This window comes from Pagrus pagrus (assembly GCF_965226575.1).
Source record: "Pagrus pagrus genome assembly, chromosome: 19".
NCBI classification, from domain to species: Eukaryota; Metazoa; Chordata; class Actinopteri; order Spariformes; family Sparidae; genus Pagrus; species Pagrus pagrus.
In genome coordinates this window covers 6,376,172-6,393,988 of record NC_140203.1, presented here as the reverse complement: position 1 = coordinate 6,393,988, position 17,817 = coordinate 6,376,172, and the positions used below count along the sequence as shown (strand labels likewise).

Sequence of the window (17,817 nt, the reverse complement as noted above, 5' to 3'; positions counted from 1 at the left end):
CGAATAGTTTGTGCTACTTTATACTTCTGCTCCACTACATCTTGGAGCAGAGTATTGTACTTTTTACTCCACTGCATTTATTTGATACATTTAGTTACTTTGCAGATTACATGCAACAACAAAGCCAAATCAGCACATTTTTAAATGATCATTAATCAAAATAATCAGAAAAATGCTGAATATTGGATATGATAGTCTGTTGACCCACAGTACACAGTATAAACACACATGTAAATACATGTCTAATTTACTTTTACAGTATATTTAATATCAGATACTTTAAGACTTTTACTCAAGTACTATTCGTGTGGGTCGACTTTCACTTTCACACAAGTAATATTTTGTCACAATATCTTTAAGTATCAATAAGTATGACTATTGGGTTCTATTTAAAACATCTGTGTAATGAGAAAAATAGTTTATGTAAAGGAGGATGAGGTTAATTTATTCAGTTTATTTTACTGGGACACAGGATATCTATCAACATTACTGTAAATATGCCAGAATTAGCCAAGTATCAATACATAAACTGCCCTGCAGGTGTGTCCCCTCACTGCGGGGTCAGCTTTATGTGAAGAAACCTGGAGGACGAATAAAAAAAATGCTCTGGAAGCAAAACTGAAGCGACTCTGCAGGAGAAGAGAAATTTATTTGAGGACTGCGACAGACACAACAATTGAAGGCACAGTCTGCGATCTAAATGTAAACAAAGGCTTCAGCTCACACTCAGTCCTGAAATGACTGACTGCTCTTTTTAACACACATCAAACAACTCGACAGCAAATGTTTAAAACAGGACGCATTTTTAAATTAAGATCAGCTGAGAAGCTCCTCAATAAACCTGTTATGTGCTTGGTTAAAATTAAAGATCGGGACAGATTTACAATAAAAATACCTTTTAAACTCAGTTGATTTGCTCTCGTTTTCTCTAAATGCCACACAGTGGAAGAAGAAGTCGCCAATGAATGTCATCAAAAGATGTGATGCAAGCATCCCCAGCTGAGTGATTTAAATACATGTCATAAATACAATTTATTGGCAATTTAATTCTCACAAATGAAACACTTGAACAGCACAAGTTGACCTTTTTAAGAAATGTTTGGAAAACACTGAAATAAGACATTTGGACCTTAAAAATCCCACTGTTGTGAAATGCAAAATAAAGATAAATACCACACACAAGCTCCTAACTTCTAACACTAACACGCTGCTTCAGTTTTAACAGTTTGTTCAGAAAGAGTCCTGAGTGGAAAGAGGAAAGAAGCTATTATTGCACAATTTAAGTTAAAGTTCACATAACGTCAAGAAAGCTTTCTGTCCGAGCTGTCCACACTTTGGCACCAGATCCATTTCCAAAACTGATCACTGCCGATCAATTCTGATGACAGGTACAGCTTCTGTTCGGACAGGCCGACAGACAACAGTCTTCTTCTCAAGTCTCTTCAAGTAGCTTCCGGAGATTTCTTTGAATCTAGGAAGAAAACATGCAAAGTATAAACACTATAAACTACTGCTGACTATAAAGTAAGGTATTCATTTCAGGAGAAAGTTAATCTAATTGCTTTTAAAAGGAACATTTTGACATTTTTGGGATATTTGCTTCTTTGCTTTCTTGCTAAGAGTTGGACAAAAAGATCAATACCACTCATGTCTGTCGCTTAAATATAAAGTTACTGCTAGCTGCCGGTTAGCTTAGCATGGCATAACGAGTGAAAACATGTGACATTTTGGCTTTTTGGAGCCGAAAGGGACCATATATTTGGACACGCTGTGGTAGCGACTTGTCAATCACAAGGTAACCACGCCCTAAAGCATATCGTCTATTTTACTCTAAATGGGACCATAATTTAGAAAATGAACCCAATGCTGTATTAAAGAAGACTCTAAACTAGAGATTGAGATCATAAACTCATCAGGAATCTGTTTACTGAGCTAATACATCAAGTGAGAATTAGGGTAATTTTCTCATACGCTTACATACAACCAGAGCAGTGGAGTCGACCCCTGCCAGAGTTTCTCCAAATTAGTTCATTACGATTTGATATGTTATATGACACTCAGTATAAAAGACAGATGAATTGTCAGCTGGGGGAAATAAACAACTTAACATAGGAGATATTTCAGTGGCCATATTTGCTGTCCGGTGCATGAAAACGAACCTTTTCCAGCTTGAACAAGTTGGTTGACAGTTCTCCATAAATCTCAGCATTTATTTCATTCTGGGACCTGGGGCTCACAGCATTCCTGCAACAACATTTCCAGTAACTCATTAACCAAAATAATATGTGATGTTTCACTACCAAAAGAAATAAAACAGCATGAACTTCATTTGGATTTACCAACACTGACTTAATGATTATCAGTTTAGCTCTTACTCATTACGAATTTGTTCCCCCGTGGACACCAACGAGTTCAGACGATGCTCAAGAGCCACTATCTTGAAAGCCATGTAACAGGAGGACAGGACGAGGACACTAACTCTGTGAAGACAAACACAGTGACAGATCAACAAAACAAAGCCACACGGAACAATCGCCAACACGCCCAAATAATGGAAATTAACTCGTCATGGAAATCTGACCATTGTCTCGTCAGGTCGTTCAGACTTCTCATATTACACATAATGAACGGTGACTCACAAAAACAGGTAGATAAGGAGGATGGCGTGTAAAGACATCGGCTGAGAGGATTTGTCTTTGAGCATGTCTCTCCGGGTTGGTTTAGTAGAGCCTACAAGGAAGAGCAAAAAGAGAAATACTGATTTGTTAGATGCTAGTTGTAGTAAAACTAGATCTAGGTGCTTTCAGTTTGTTGAAGACGTTTCACCTCTCATCCAAGAGGCTTCCTCAGTTCTAACTAACTGGAGGGGAGTTGGCTTTTAAACTCTTTGTGGGAGTGTCTTTACAGAGTCGGACACATGTGAACTCTGAGTTTCAGAGTCGTTAGGGCCACTTGTGGGCTGTTGACCCAACCGGCCTTCATGTGGGTTGCTAGGGCTAGGTGAGCCCAGGTGTGAATGGTTGTTAAGCTGTCTGGGGAGGGAACTCAGTACTGCATTGTAGGTGGGTGATCAGTTACTTAGAAGTGAAGAAGCCTCTTGGATGAAAAGTGAAACGTCTTCGAGAAACTGAAACAAATTCAGTTGCCTGCGATACATCATTTAGATCTACCATGACCTGAGAGACTGAGAACCTTCATCAACAAGTAAAACTAGACATCTTTGGAAACAAATACATTAGCTGCACCATTAAATGATCTTTGTAGGGGAAAGATGCTAATTTGTTTTCATGTGTTGTGATAAGATTGATACCACTCTCGCAACTGTACGGTGTAAATGAAGCAGGAGCAAGGAGACATTTAGCGTAGCTTAGCATAAAGACTGGAAACAGAGGGAAAGAGCTAGCCTGGCTCTGCGCAGAACTAACAAAATCTGACTACCAGCACATCAAAAGCTCACTAATTGACTGGCAGCCCATGTGGACAGAAGCATTATGAGCACCATCGCTTTGTGTCATAAAGATTTTGATCTGGTTGGCTTTTGTTTTTGAAAGCAAAAATATATTTTTAATACTATTTTTCTTTTCTTAATTTTGTTCAAAAGCTGAGGTTGTCAACATTTCCTTGTCATGGTATGTTTTCATAAAAATAAGCCAACAGCAAGATGTTACGGTGGTTGACAATTGCAAACTTGCTGCAACTTTGGAAAGCACATGCAATCGTCAATTTGTCTCGAATAGAAAAACATACAGGAACAATGAAAAATCAAAAACACAAAAACGCTGCATATCCAGTCCCCACAACGGAAGTGCTCCAGGCCTCTAGGGGGAGTGCTCTTTATCAACTGCAAGAACCAGGACTTTATTTTCTAAACATAGTACATGCTGTGCAGGTGACGGTGACGTTTAGTAAATGTACTTCAGTACATGTATTTACGGACACTTAGTGTGTTGACAGTGAACTGCAGTTTAACGTGACAACAAAACATGTTCCTCTAAAGAGAAAGTCTCAGTCCTGCTATGCGTTTAGCTCAAGCTATTAGCTCTTTTAGCCAAATTCTTGCCCTCGTCGGCCACCGTAAGATATATCTCAGAAGCAAAGCCATCATAAAATATCACGTTATAAGCCAGTTGTTCTGCTGCGTTCTGGCAAGAGATACAGAAGTATCCACTACCGGTCCACCAGACTACAGAGCTGCTTCTTTCCTCAGACAGTCAGACTCCTGAACTCATCCTCTCTCAACACTCCATCATAAAAGCCAGGCAGGCATTAAGAAAAACTATATAGAAATAGCCAAGCTTCTCACTGATTTAATAAAATAAGTTATACCTTGTTTATTTGATCCTTACAAAGTGTAAAAACCAATATGTTGTGGTTTTACAGGGGTGTTATGTACGTTTTGACAGAGCGGCACAGCTGTTTCCTCCTGTTTCCACTGTTTATTCCAAGCTAAGCTAAGTAGTTGCCTGTGGACTGTTGTGTAGCTTCATTTTTCCAGAGAGGACATGAGAGTGGTATCTATCTTTTTACACGATTATTTGTATATAGGTTGAAATAAACATAAATTAATCTTGGTTTATAACAGATGTTTGTACTGCTTCTGGATTTCTACCTCAAAACATTGAAACACAAACCTACAGAAGTATGAACAAAGCTTCTTAATAGATCAAGTATAAACTACCGTTCTTAAGGGCAGCTCCGTGTTTTTGGCTTGGAGTCTGGAGGTGAATGTCTGCGTGGACTGAAACCTCTCCGCTCTTCACTGCACTCAGAAATGTGTCTGGCAGGCCGGTGAAGTCTGCTCAAATAAACAGAGAGAACCCATGATTCCCATGAATGGACGTACAAATATCCTGACAGAGGAACATGTCCTCTACGGTAGCTTGTAAGATTTAAAAAAAAAAAAAAAGAACAACAAAAACATACTGACATAAACAACCAGACAACTTGAACCAAAGAAAAGTTGTGGGATTGCTGCATCTAATCCATGTCTGTTGATGGTAAATTTGTCGCAAAAATCTGCGCTCCATAATCGGTCCAATTGGATTTGTACTGTGACACCACCTACAGGTGAAAGACATCAGTTTTAACAGCAGTGTTGGCAACTGTTATCTACAATATCTTTTGGTACAACCCAAAATCGGTGCTGATCGGATCATGCTTTAAAGAGATAGCGCTGTATTTTTAAAAGACTACAAGGCGGTGCTGTTGGTACCATCATGCACATGCTCATGGAGAACTTGTGTGTGAAGCCAGTTTTACAAATAAACACCATGCTGTGTTGAACAAGGCTTGAATCTAGTGACCGAGAGCATAAACTCACTAGTAAACCTCTTTTTGCAACTGGTGAAGTCACCCCCTGACTGACTGTTCACACAATGGTGCATCATTCTTCTGATAATACATGTTTGGCTTTGTTCTAGGAAATAAATAATGTGATGTGTGGTTTTGTCTCGTAGGCAATCCAATTAACGTGGGCCTGACAGAAGAAGACAGCTTTGGAGTCCTGCAGAATATCTGTGAGACTAAACATATAACCTTTTCAATAAAAGCCTATATGATGGGTGGTAAGTGCCACGGTGATGGCAAAGGGCAACATTAAAAGAAAAGATGTATCAGGAACAAAATCTAGGGTTTTATTTACTGAGGCCTTGTAGTGGCATGTCTTACAGAGTGTCTCAAACATCAGAGTAATTGCCAAAGTAGCATTGTGAAATGTTTCCACGGCGAGATAATGATTGTAAATCAAAACAAGGCTCTGATAAAGACAGAACATGAACCAGGGCAGCCAAAACGCGGCCAGACGTTGGTCGGAAGTTCGATCCACCACTGAGGTGCCAGAACAGAGAAGAGTCGGGATTTTGCTGTGCGGTCTTTGTTTGCTCTCAGCGATGGCGGTACCAGCTGGCCGGCTGATGTAGTTTTCTCACTTGAGTGAGAAGAAAATTTGTTCCCACTTCAAGAAAGACAATTACCTACAATTACCTACACGACAACTACTACATACTATAAAATAAAGCTAAATAAAATTAAATTTTTTAATTTAATTTCTTTTATTATTATTCAAATACAAATCTAAACAATTGTTTTGAAAACTGTGGGAGAACCGGAGCACCCGGGGGAAACCCACAGAGGCAGGGGGAGGACATGTTAACTCCACATAGACAGCACACATATAGCTTGAAGTTACTTCAGAGAGACACAGTATGGGGAGCATTTTCTGATTGGCGAGATGTCGGCATTTTGGTTGACATCTCGTCTTCCCAATTAGCTCCCCATACTATGTCTGCAAGATAAATGTGTGCTGCTGTAGGAGGTAGCGCTGATACACTGCCCCCCCCCAATGCCCGACCACAAATGACATATGGCATCTACTGGCTGTCTGCAGTAGAGAGGTCCTTGTTGTTGATGTTTGATGGCGAATGTGACAGCTTGAGTTGTTGGAGCCAGTGTTTTTTTTTTATTTTCAAAAACAAATTTAAACAATTGTTTTGAAAATTGTGGGAGAACCGGAGCACCCGGGGGAAACCCAAAGAGGCATGGGGAGCAGTCTTTTTTTTTTATTTTCAAAAACAAATTTAAACAATTGTTTTGAAAATTGTGGGAGAACCGGAGCACCCGGGGGAAACCCAAAGAGGCATGGGGAGCAGCCTTTTTTTTTTTTTTTCAAAAACAAATTTAAACAATTGTTTTGAAAATTGTGGGAGAACCGGAGCACCCGGGGGAAACCCAAAGAGGCATGGGGAGCAGTCTTTTTTTTTTTTTTCAAAAACAAATTTAAACAATTGTTTTGAAAATTGTGGGAGAACCGGAGCACCCGGGGGAAACCCAAAGAGGCATGGGGAGCAGCCTTTTTTTTTTTTTTTCAAAAACAAATTTAAACAATTGTTTTGAAAATTGTGGGAGAACCGGAGCACCCGGGGGAAACCCAAAGAGGCATGGGGAGCAGTCTTTTTTTTTTTTTTCAAAAACAAATTTAAACAATTGTTTTGAAAATTGTGGGAGAACCGGAGCACCCGGGGGAAACCCAAAGAGGCATGGGGAGCAGCCTTTTTTTTTTTTTTTCAAAAACAAATTTAAACAATTGTTTTGAAAATTGTGGGAGAACCGGAGCACCCGGGGGAAACCCAAAGAGGCATGGGGAGCAGTCTTTTTTCTTTTTTTCAAAAACAAATTTAAACAATTGTTTTGAAAATTGTGGGAGAACCGGAGCACCCGGGGGAAACCCAAAGAGGCATGGGGAGCAGTCTTTTTTTTTTTTTTCAAAAACAAATTTAAACAATTGTTTTGAAAATTGTGGGAGAACCGGGGCACCCGGGGGAAACCCACAGAGGCAGGGGGAGGACATGTTAACTCCACACAGACAGCACACATATGACATATGGCATCTACTGGCTGTCCACAGTATAGAGGTCCTTGGTGTTGATGCATTTTGATGCGAATATGACAGCTTGAGTTGTTGAAGCCAAATTACTTCTTCCACTTCTTTGGTTTCCTCAATCACAGAAAGTGATCATCATTTGAGTCACATCAGAATGAGGGGAAACGGAAATTTTTCCAGAATTTTTTTGGTTTGCTTGGGCATTTCACCTCAGAGACATGAGTCATGTCCAGAAGTTCAGGGGCCAGTGCAGTAGCGATGGACTCCTGCTGCTCACACCGCTTCTCTCTGGAGAGCTTAAGGTTGAAAGGGGGTTGAACACTAAACTGAGTTGTTAGCTCCTCAAATTCTTGTTGAATTAGTTTTATTAGCTTGTCTCTCTCCTGAAGCCCTTGTTGAAGAGTCTCAAACTGCTGTCTGATAGTGTTGACATCATGCCATATCACTTGTTGTGTAGCGGCCCTCCAGTCCAGTTTGTCTTGGAAATGGTTGGTCTTCTGCTTCTCCAACTGGAGCTCAGCGTTAAGAAGATTGTTTTTGTCCTTCTCCAACTGGAGCTCAGCATAAAGAAGATTGTTCTCAAACTCCAGGTCAGTTTGAAACCTCACCTGCTGCTCACACGGCTTCTCCTCAGAGACTTGAGTCCCATCCAGAAGTTCATGGGCCGGTGCAGTAGCAATGGACTGCTGCGGCTCACATGGCTTCTCCTCAGGGACTTGAGCTTCTTTCAAGCTTGATTTTCTCATCCAAGGGGCATTTTTCCAGAAAGGTATTTTTGGTTTGCTTGGGCATTTCACCTCAGGGACTTGAGTCACGGCAAGAAGTTCAGGGGCCAGTGCAGTAGTGATGGACTTCTGCGTCTTACACGGCTTCTCCTCAGGGACTTCAGCTTCTTTCAAGCTTGGTTTTCTCATAAAAGGGACATTTTTCCAGAAAGGTATTTTTGGTTTGCTTGGGCATTTCACCTCAGGGACTTGAGTCACGGCAAGAAGTTCAGGGGCCAGTGCAGTAGTGATGGGCTCCTGCGTCTCACATGGCTTCTCCTCAGGGACTTGAGCTTCTTTCAAGCTTGGTTTTCTCATACAAGGGACATTTTTCCAGAAAGGTTTTTTTGGTTTGCTTGGGCGATTCACCTCAGAGACTTGAGTCGCGGCAAGAAGGTCAGGGGCCAGTGCAGTAGTGATGGGCTCCTGCGTCTCACATGGCTTCTCCTCAGGGATTTCAGCTTCTTTCAAGCTTGGTTTTCTCATAAAAGGGGCATTTTTCCAGAAAGGTATTTTTGGTTTGCTTGGGCATTTCACCTCAGGGACTTGAGTCACGGCAAGAAGTTCAGGGGCCAGTGCAGTAGCGATGAGCTCCTGCGTCTCACATGGCTTCTCCTCAGGGACTTCAGCTTCTTTCAAGCTTGGTTTTCTCATAAAAGGGGCATTTTTCCAGAAAGGTATTTTTGGTTTGCTTGGGCGATTCACCTCAGGGACTTGAGTCCTATCCAGAAGTTCAGGGGCCAGTGCAGTAGTGATGGACTCCTGCGTCTCACATGGCTTCTCCTCAGGGACTTGAGCTTCTTTCAAGCTTGGTTTTCTCATACAAGGGACATTTTTCCAGAAAGGTTTTTTTGGTTTGCTTGGGCGATTCACCTCAGAGACTCGAGTCACGTCAAGAAGGTCAGGGGCCAGTGCAGTAGTGATGGGCTCCTGCGGCTCCCATGGCTTCTCCTCAGGGACTTGAGCTTCTTTCAAGCTTGGTTTTCTCATCCAAGGGGCATTTTTCCAGAAAGGTATTTTTGGTTTGCTTGGGCATTTCACCTCAGGGACTTGAGTCACGGCAAGAAGTTCAGGGGCCAGTGCAGTAGCGATGGACTCCTGTGGCTCACATGGCTTCTCCTCAGGTACTTGAGCTTCTTTCAAGCTTGGTTTTCTCATACAAGGGGCGTTTTTCCGGACAGGTTTTTTTGGTTTGTTGGGGCGATTCACCTCAGAGACTTGAGTCACGGCAAGAAGTTCAGGGGCCAGTGAAGTAGCGATGGACTCCTGCGGCTCACACGGCTTCTCCTCAGGGACTTGAGTCTCGTCCAGAAGTTCAGGGGCCAGTGCAGTAGCGATGAACTCCTGCGGCTCACACAGCTTCTCCTCAGGGACTTCAGCTTCTTTCAAGCTTGGTTTTCTCATACAAGGGGCGTTTTTCCGGACAGGTTTTTTTGGTTTGCTTGGGCGATTCACCTCAGAGACTGGAGTCACGGCAAGAAGTTCAGGGGCCAGTGAAGTAGCGATGGACTCCTGCGGCTCACACGGCTTCTCCTCAGGGACTTGAGTCTCGTCCAGAAGTTCAGGGGCCAGTGCAGTAGCGATGAACTCCTGCGGCTCACACAGCTTCTCCTCAGGGACTTCAGCTTCTTTCAAGCTTGGTTTTCTCATCCAAGGGGCGTTTTTCCGGACAGGTTTTTTTGGTTTGCTTGGGCGATTCACCTCAGAGACTTGAGTCACGGCAAGAAGTTCAGGGGCCAGTGCAGTAGCGATGGACTCCTGCGGCTCACACGGCTTCTCCTCAGGGACTTGAGTCTCGTCCAGAAGTTCAGGGGCCAGTGCAGTAGCGATGAACTCCTGCGGCTCACACAGCTTCTCCTCAGGGACTTCAGCTTCTTTCAAGCTTGGTTTTCTCATCCAAGGGGCGTTTTTCCGGACAGGTTTTTTTGGTTTGCTTGGGCGATTCACCTCAGAGACTTGAGTCACGGCAAGAAGTTCAGGGGCCAGTGCAGTAGCGATGGACTCTTGCGGCTCACACAGAACTTGAGTCACCTCTAGAAATTCAGAGGTCGGTGCTGTAGGGATGGTGTTTTCCTGCAGATAATAGAATTCCTCGGTCATCCTGTCATCATGGTGTGAATGCAGACTTAACATGTCCCTCTGCTTCTCCACCTGGAGCTCAACAGTGACCTCCTCCTGGTTGGATGTTTGCGCCTTTTTCATCCTGTTCAGTTTTACAGCTATCTTTGCCATGTGGAGATTTGTACCATAGCTGTAATTTCTCAGCCACTCTAGGTCTTTGGTTGTTTCCCCGTTGATATACTTTTCTTCCAGGGTTTTCAGCTGCTCTTTTGTGTCTTCCAGCTCTTGAAGAAGTCTCTGCTGAGACATGTCTCTGGGCTGCTCACTAGAGAATTCCATTTCGTCGGGCTGGTATAATCTGTTTTAGAAAATTGCTTTTGTCTGTGATGAACAGATATTGTCGTTATCAGGTGTCTTCCTCTTGAAGCTTTTCGTCGGGCTGGTATAATCTGTTTTAGAAAGTTGCTTTTGTCTGTGATGAACAGATATTGTCGTTATCAGGTGTCTTCCTCTTGAAGCTTTTCGTCGGGCTGGTATAATCTGTTTTAGAAAGTTGCTTTTGTCTGTGATGAACAGATATTGTCGTTATCAGATGTCTTCCTCTTGAAGCTTTTCTTCAAACTGAAGAAATGTTGAAGACCTGCTATATATATCAGGTTCAATTTGGCTTTGATTCTTGTGGCCCAAAATTCTTTTGCTTTGATTCTTGTGGCCCAAAATTCTTTTGCTTTGATTTTTGTGGCTTTGATTCTTGTGGCCCAAAATTCTTTTGCTTTGATTCTTGTGGCCCAAAATTCTTTTGCTTTGATTCTTGTGGCTTTGATTCTTGTGGCCCAAAATTCTTTTGCTTTGATTTCACACACACACACACACACACACACACACACACACACACACACACACACACAAATACACACATACATGTTTGCATTTAAATAGTTGTTGTTGAATGGTTACAGTAATCAAATTAATAACAGGAAGTTTGTTTTCTGAAGAAGAAAAGAATCTGTCATTTTCAAAAATTCATATATCCACTAGTTTTCATGTTCTTGCAACCAAATGACGGATCTGGTGGTTGTATTAATGTAGTTCTGTCACACTAAGAAGTTGCATGCTGCATAAAAAACTCTTTTTGGGTTATTTTGACCCAAAGTGTTTTATTTTAATTTCCCTTTAACTTTTACATGTGAAAGTGCTGATATTCATTGTACTGTATATATACAGTCTTGGTCAAAAGTTTACAAACACTTGTTAAGAAAATGTAGATCATGGCAGTCTTCAGTTCCAATGATTTCCGTGATGGGATGAGAGGAACACAAACTACTTTGTCACAAAAAACATTCATGAAGTTTGCTTCACGTCTGAATTTATTATGGGTCTTTTTTATTATGTGACCAAATCTGCTGGCTCAAAAATATACATACAGTAACTTGAACCATCAATTTTGGTGATTATAGAAAATTGCGTGATTTACATTTTCCTTGTGGAAACTTCCTCTGAGTGATTCTGATTGATAACAGCTGGTGACCTTTCTGGGCCCATTTCAATAGGGCTTGTTTGATACACACACTCGGTCACACACTCTACAATGGGAAAGTCTAAAGAGCTCAGCATTGGTCTGTGCAAACAATTGTTTGTAAGTATAAAGTGCAACGCAAACTATCACCTGCTGCTGAGAGAAAATTGGTCAGGATGGTCAAGAGTCAACCAAAAAGCACTACAAGTCTAAAATGAATTAGCAGCTGCTGGAAGACAGGTGTCAGTGTCCACAATCAAGTGTGTTCTGCATCACCATTGGCTGAGAGGCTGCCGTGCAAGAAAGAAGACCTTGCTCCAGACGTGGTACCTTAAAGCAAGACTGAAGTTTGCTGCTGATCACGTGGACAAAGAAAAAACCTTCTACAGATAAATGCTAATTGATATCAGAAATCAATACACAACTTAGCACGGACATTATAGTAAGAGATCGCCAAGAAAGGTAAAAGAAAAATTTACTTGTATATGAAAATTGGAACGATGTGTCGATATGCAAAACTGTATGGAAGAAGACAAAGAATAAGAATAATAAAGACGCCTCGCTGCAGCAATCCCACAATCATCTGAAGATGTCATTCATCATTCAATAGGCCCATCACTGTTTTCATGCCAACTGTCTTTGCTATAACAAAGCCTCCATGGGTCAAATTTCACTTGGCTTAACTCCAGCTATTTGCAAACCTAAGAGTGTCTGAGCCACAGCGTCACCTGACACGCTAAGCACATATGTGGAGCAAAAGAAAAACACTACAAGGTGTGTACAGTAGATTATACTAAGTAAAGGGTAGATGTGTACATATAGGTAAGGACGGTGCACACACCAGTTATTTTGTCGTAATCTGGAGTTTGAGACCCGGAGCTGCTGCTCTCCATCATCTCCTGCCGTCTTTGTTGCACAACCCCATCGAGGTCGGAGAAGTCTCTGGAAAAGTCCTGCAGCCCACATACAGGACAATATACAATGGCTACCACATACTGAGTGAGCAGGTATTGTATGACATGAGAACAAGGTTTCTTTAGATCTTTTATCACAATGGAAAATGTGAAATAAATACATACACCCTGTATAAAAACATCAGACAAGACCCACTGACCAGAGGAAGAGACGATGGGCATTTCGCTCTGAAGCTGTTTTCACAGGAGGAAGTGACGGGGCTGTTACAAGTTTTATCCACCTGGAATCACACAGCACACCCATTCATATGTAGAAGAAATACATATACTTTTTTAAAGCAGTATTAATACTTTTTTGTTTGTTTTTTGCAACTTTGAACATGAAAACAAAATATTTCGCCCATTAAGCTGTTACGGCTAACGTGTTATCCATTTCAACACCTAGCCATTACAGAGCAGCGTTAGCATTCGCTTGGTCGTGTTTCAGGCCACTTACTGACTGTTAAGTTTAATAATAACTCTACTGCTTGTCTTTATAGCTGCTAAAGACAAAGTAGCAACTAGCTGCTAGTTTCTATTGTCCGTGGATTTTTTTGAGATTGTGCGTACAAAGGCCAGGCTAGCTTTTCCCGTTGTTTCCGTTCTTTATGCTCAGCTAAACTTACCGGCTGCTGGCTGTAGCCTCATGTTTAGCGTACAAACATGAGGGTGCTATCAATCTTTTCAGGTTTACGGCTAACGAGGTGTTGTTTGGGCGTCAGAAAATGGTGCAAAATAGCCAAAAGTGATGGAGAAATTTGGGAAGCAACTAATTTTTATAACTTTCAAAATAAAAAAGTGAAATGAAAATAGAAACCATTGAGCTCAATAACGTCAATTAAGTATTAAAGAAGATGTTATTTACCTCCAAATGAATGCAGATGGACTTCAGCAGTTTGTAGGTGGTGTTTCGAGACAGGAAGGACACAAAGACATGCTGGAAAACAGTCATTAAGAATCACTTTCATGTTGTTGCAAAAGTGGGAAAAACTGATTAAGTGAACTGTCCTCTGACCTGATAACTTGTTGTTTCAATCACAAGAGCGTTTGGGACCAATAATGCAGTTTTAGTTTTTTTGATAAATGTCACAGACATGACAGGGATTGAAATCTGGAGATGAGGAGACACCACCATGTTATACGAGAGAATACAGCCATGAAACATGAACCGGCACTTGATTAATGTCTTTATTATCCTACCTTGGTATCTCTGCCAAAGACTTTGGAGTGGAAACAGATCCAGTTATCAGAGACGAACATTTTGCCCTGATATAAAATGTCTCTCTGCAGGGCACAAGTGTAACCTGTCGGCACAAAGAGTCCTTCACATTTAGATCAACAATCTCACAAAATCTTTTGTCTTTATGTGAAGACAGTCTGAAACTTACTCTGTTTGAGTATCTCATCTTTGCTGACCTCCTTGAACAACTTATGATACTGAGTGTTTGTCTTTGATAACTAAAAAAAAGAACAGGAAGGAGATTTGTTTTGTTAGGAAACTGCAAAAACGTGTCAAATTTGCACAAAGTTTGTTGTGAGCTGCGTCCGTACGTGGCTGGGCTGGGATTTCTTCCGTTCAAACTTTGTTTCACAGTCACTCGGACTCGGCATCGGTGAAAGCTGCTCCACAGGTTTCAACCTGGCAAATAAAGGGTCGGTGTTTATCTTTTAAAGAGCAAGGTAACACCTGAAGAGAGGACGGGTAAAGACTTACTGATGAAAGCTACAGCTAACATTTGACATCATCTCATCTACTGATCCGCACTGACTTTTTTATTAGTCAAAGTAAACGTCCTTCATTTGGCTTTGTGTGGTGTCAGCTGTGGTTTTATGAGGGCTGCTTACACAGCAACAGCTACATCTGTAAACAGCACTTTGGTCATGCAGGTGTAGTGAGGTGTAATCACAGTGCTGTGGAGATTACGGTCAGTGTCTGCTGTCAGCTTTACTGACATGAATTAGAGCTGCAACGATTATTAAATTGATCGCAAACTATTTTGATAATAGATGAATTGTTTTGAGTGATTTTTTAAAGAAAAAACAGGCAAATTCTTTGATTCCAGCTTCTTAAATGTGAATATTTTCTGGTTTCTTTCCTCCTCTGTGACGGTAAACTGAATATCTTTGGGTTGTGGACAAAACAAGACATTTGAAGACGTAAACTCGGGCTTCGAGAAACAATTTTTCACCTTTTTCTGACATTTTACAAACCAAACATCTAATTGATTAAGCAAGAAAGTACATAACAGATTCATCATCGATGATAATAATTGTTAGTTGCAGCCCTAGAAATGGATTCAGTTTATTTGGATTTCTTTTAGGGTGTTACTAAGTGATGATTTATTTTTAATTTAGAAAATAATAGACGGATTAATCCGCAATGAAAATAATCGTTACTATGAATTTACATTAAGTCCAGTTGTCTTATAGCACACCCAAATATTTAGACTGAGTAGTTTTTAGGCTGCAACTAACGATTATTGCTTATCTACTGAAGTAAGCATGCTAACCAGCTCACCTCAGGCCTGGAGACTTCTTTCTTTCCCACGATTCAAAGCTCTTGTGTGAGCAGTGTAAACACCAACACCGATAGTCCAGCTAGCTGCACGGCTAACTGAGCTAACATGCTAACAGTACATGGATGTACGAAGAGCATAAAGTTAGCAACAGTTATTCTGGTGGCGATATGCCGAATCCAAGGTGGCCGATTCTACACCTTCAACCTGTACATGTGTATTTTTAGCTATACCTTAAATTAATAAACAAATAAAATGAGCCTCTATTACTTGTTCAAAAACAGTGAAAAAAATCCATCAGAGTTTCTCAGAGTCCACAGTGACGCCTTTAGATGTCTTGTTTTGTCCGATGAAGAGTTCAAAGCTCAAAAATATTGAATTTAAAGTGATGGAAAACAGAGAAAAGCAGCCAACTCCACATTTGACAAGCTGGAACGGGATCATTTCTGTCTTTCGTTGCTTGAAAAATGAAAATTGCTGTTGATTGACTGCAGCTGTAGTGGTCGTATAATAACCATCATCAATAAATGTTAATTAAACTTAAAGTTAATGCTTCATAAGTCATTTATTGACCAATGCAAAGGTTTATAAACATCAGCTGCAACTTTACAACAAACAATTGCTTAATAAACTGTTTATAAAACACTTTATTGTTTGTCAACAGTGAAATTACTCTTGATTAAAGTTTAATTAACTGTAAATGTACCATTTATTGATGATGCTTATTCTAAAGCGTTATCTGGTTTTATTGTGCAGCCACACAGAGGACAGTATGACCCTCTTCACCTCATGCTGGCTGGTTTCTTCCTGCTCTCTGAGGGCTCTGACTCTGCGTCCAGACACAGGTGGAGGTCTGCAGGTGACCGTCCGGACCTCCTCTGTCTCCTCTCACCTCCATTCTCCACCTCACACCTGAACACATCACACAACGACACACTGATCTCTCTCTCTTCTTGCACAATACTCTTCAGACGTGTCATAACACATAAAGATCTGAGGATCAAAACACACAGCAGAGGAGTTTTGTCTTGTTAAATCAACCGTGTCTGCGCCTGTTCTGTGCCACGTACGCGTCTCATGCAACCATTAAAAAGTCAGCAGGGCCCTTTAATTCAAAAAGCAGGACATACATGCAAATAAGCACAATGCATGAGGCCTGGGAAGCAAACCGGGCCCTTCTTCCTCTCCATCTTATCCACACTTACGTGGGCCGGTTCCCTCGGGAGTCCCTGTTGAAAAGTTGCTCCGGTGAGGATAACGGGGTCAGAGGTCTGTCCGCCTGCTCGGTCATCAGCACCATGTTCTTTTTAACTCATATTCTACTTCATCTCTGCCTCCGTCGGTTCCGACAGTCGCCTCAGTGCTGCATATAATGCAGAAGCTTCAGGAAGCCTTGGCACGGAAACTTTGGAAAGATCGCTCTGAGAGCCGAGAGGTCGGACAGAGGAGGAGTCGGGAAAGGGGAGGGAGCAGCAGGGAACAACATCAGGAACTGCAAGGAGGAAGCCTTCTCCTGCTGCTGGGGCTGACTTCTAACCATGGGTTGCAGATTACAATTTAATAAAGCAGGGAAAGTCGGGGAATTTAACCTCTTTAAACACGCAGAAGATCTTAAAAATACGCGCGTAAAAGGTTGAACTTCTGAAAATCTGTGCGTAATCGTCTCCAAATCGCCAAAAAAGTGCCAGTGTCTGGGTAGCTGCTTCCTAACGCTCTTAATTATTGTTGTTACTCAACTTCCTGCAGTGAAAAAATGGATTTCCAAACTTTAAACATCGTTGTAACAGAGTGTATTTGAGAGGGATCTCCAGCAAGGGGCAGCAGAGTCCTGCAGAGTCCGCTGACTCAGCTGGAGGAAGTTATTGAAATCGTTTGGTTACAAAGTAGCAACAGCACACAATAAAAAACACAAGTGAAAGGCCTGTATTCAAAATCCGACTTAAATACAGATGGGTATTGTACTTTCTACTCCAGGCAGCTTCAGACTGGAGTGTGTATATTTTATAATAAATACACTGAACACAAATATAAACGCAACACTTTTGTTTTTGCTCCCATTTTTCATGAGCTGAATTCAAAGATCGAGCCTAAGGCACACCTGTGCAATATTCATGCTGTCTAATCAGCATCTTGATATGCCACACCTGTGAGGTGGGATGGATTATCTCGGCTCACCAACACAGATTTAGACAGATTTGTGAACAATATTTGTGGGAAATGGTCTTTTGTGTATATAGAAAATGTCTTAGATCTTTGAGCTCAGCTCATGAAAAATGGGAGCAAAAACAAAAGTGCTGCGTTTATATTTGTGTTCAGTGTATATATTTATATAACACCTGTTACATAGTGACGCACTTAAGTTACAAAGTAAAGGCTCGACTCCAAACCAGGCAGTGCAGGAGCAGTGTTTTCTGTGGCGTGGACTTTGGGATTTTTAACTTTGCAGAACTTTTTACATGCACAAAAAAAGCTACATAACACAATAAAGGAAAGGCAAAAACACAAAAAGCATAATATGACCTCTTTAAAGTAACAGTTCAACACAAACAGAAGAAAAATGGCAAAAAACAGAAGCAAGAATTAAAGACCAAGTCCAAAAAATAAATAAAGATTTGTGCAGCAGAACTTG

At 41.3% G+C, this 17,817-nt stretch overlaps 1 protein-coding gene across 2 annotated transcripts; it reads right to left on the bottom strand.

The window, feature by feature from the left end:
- Positions 1–619: 619 nt before the first annotated feature.
- On the bottom strand, positions 620–17,023 carry LOC311275221 (GRAM domain-containing protein 2B-like). Of its 2 annotated transcripts, XM_084383565.1 has the most exons (14): positions 16,394–17,023; positions 15,975–16,100; positions 14,224–14,311; positions 14,061–14,130; positions 13,873–13,976; positions 13,688–13,783; positions 13,538–13,609; positions 12,834–12,914; positions 12,561–12,672; positions 4,679–4,795; positions 2,640–2,730; positions 2,376–2,480; positions 2,160–2,244; positions 620–1,471 (listed from the first exon to the last, which is right to left on the bottom strand). In XM_084383565.1, exons 1-14 carry the CDS (start codon positions 16,486–16,488, stop codon positions 1,433–1,435), a joined length of 1,281 nt encoding a protein of 426 aa, XP_084239691.1. In that variant the 5' UTR covers positions 16,489–17,023; the 3' UTR covers positions 620–1,432. The 2 variants fall into 2 exon arrangements, with proteins under 2 accessions (XP_084239691.1, XP_084239692.1); XM_084383566.1 differs by lacking the exon at positions 4,679–4,795.
- Between the last annotated feature and the right edge of the window lie 794 nt (positions 17,024–17,817).

Bases quoted from the DNA above. Each gene is read 5' to 3' on its own strand.
- LOC311275221 (XM_084383565.1), bottom strand. From the start codon at position 16,488: ATGGTGCTGATGACCGAGCAGGCGGACAGACCTCTGACCCCGTTATCC. The intron at 13,610-13,687 runs GTCAGAGGACAG...ACTGTTTTCCAG, and splicing joins TTGAAACAACAAGTTATCAG to CATGTCTTTGTGTCCTTCCT. The intron at 2,245-2,375 runs GTAAGAGCTAAA...ATGTTGTTGCAG, and splicing joins GGGGAACAAATTCGTAATGA to GAATGCTGTGAGCCCCAGGT.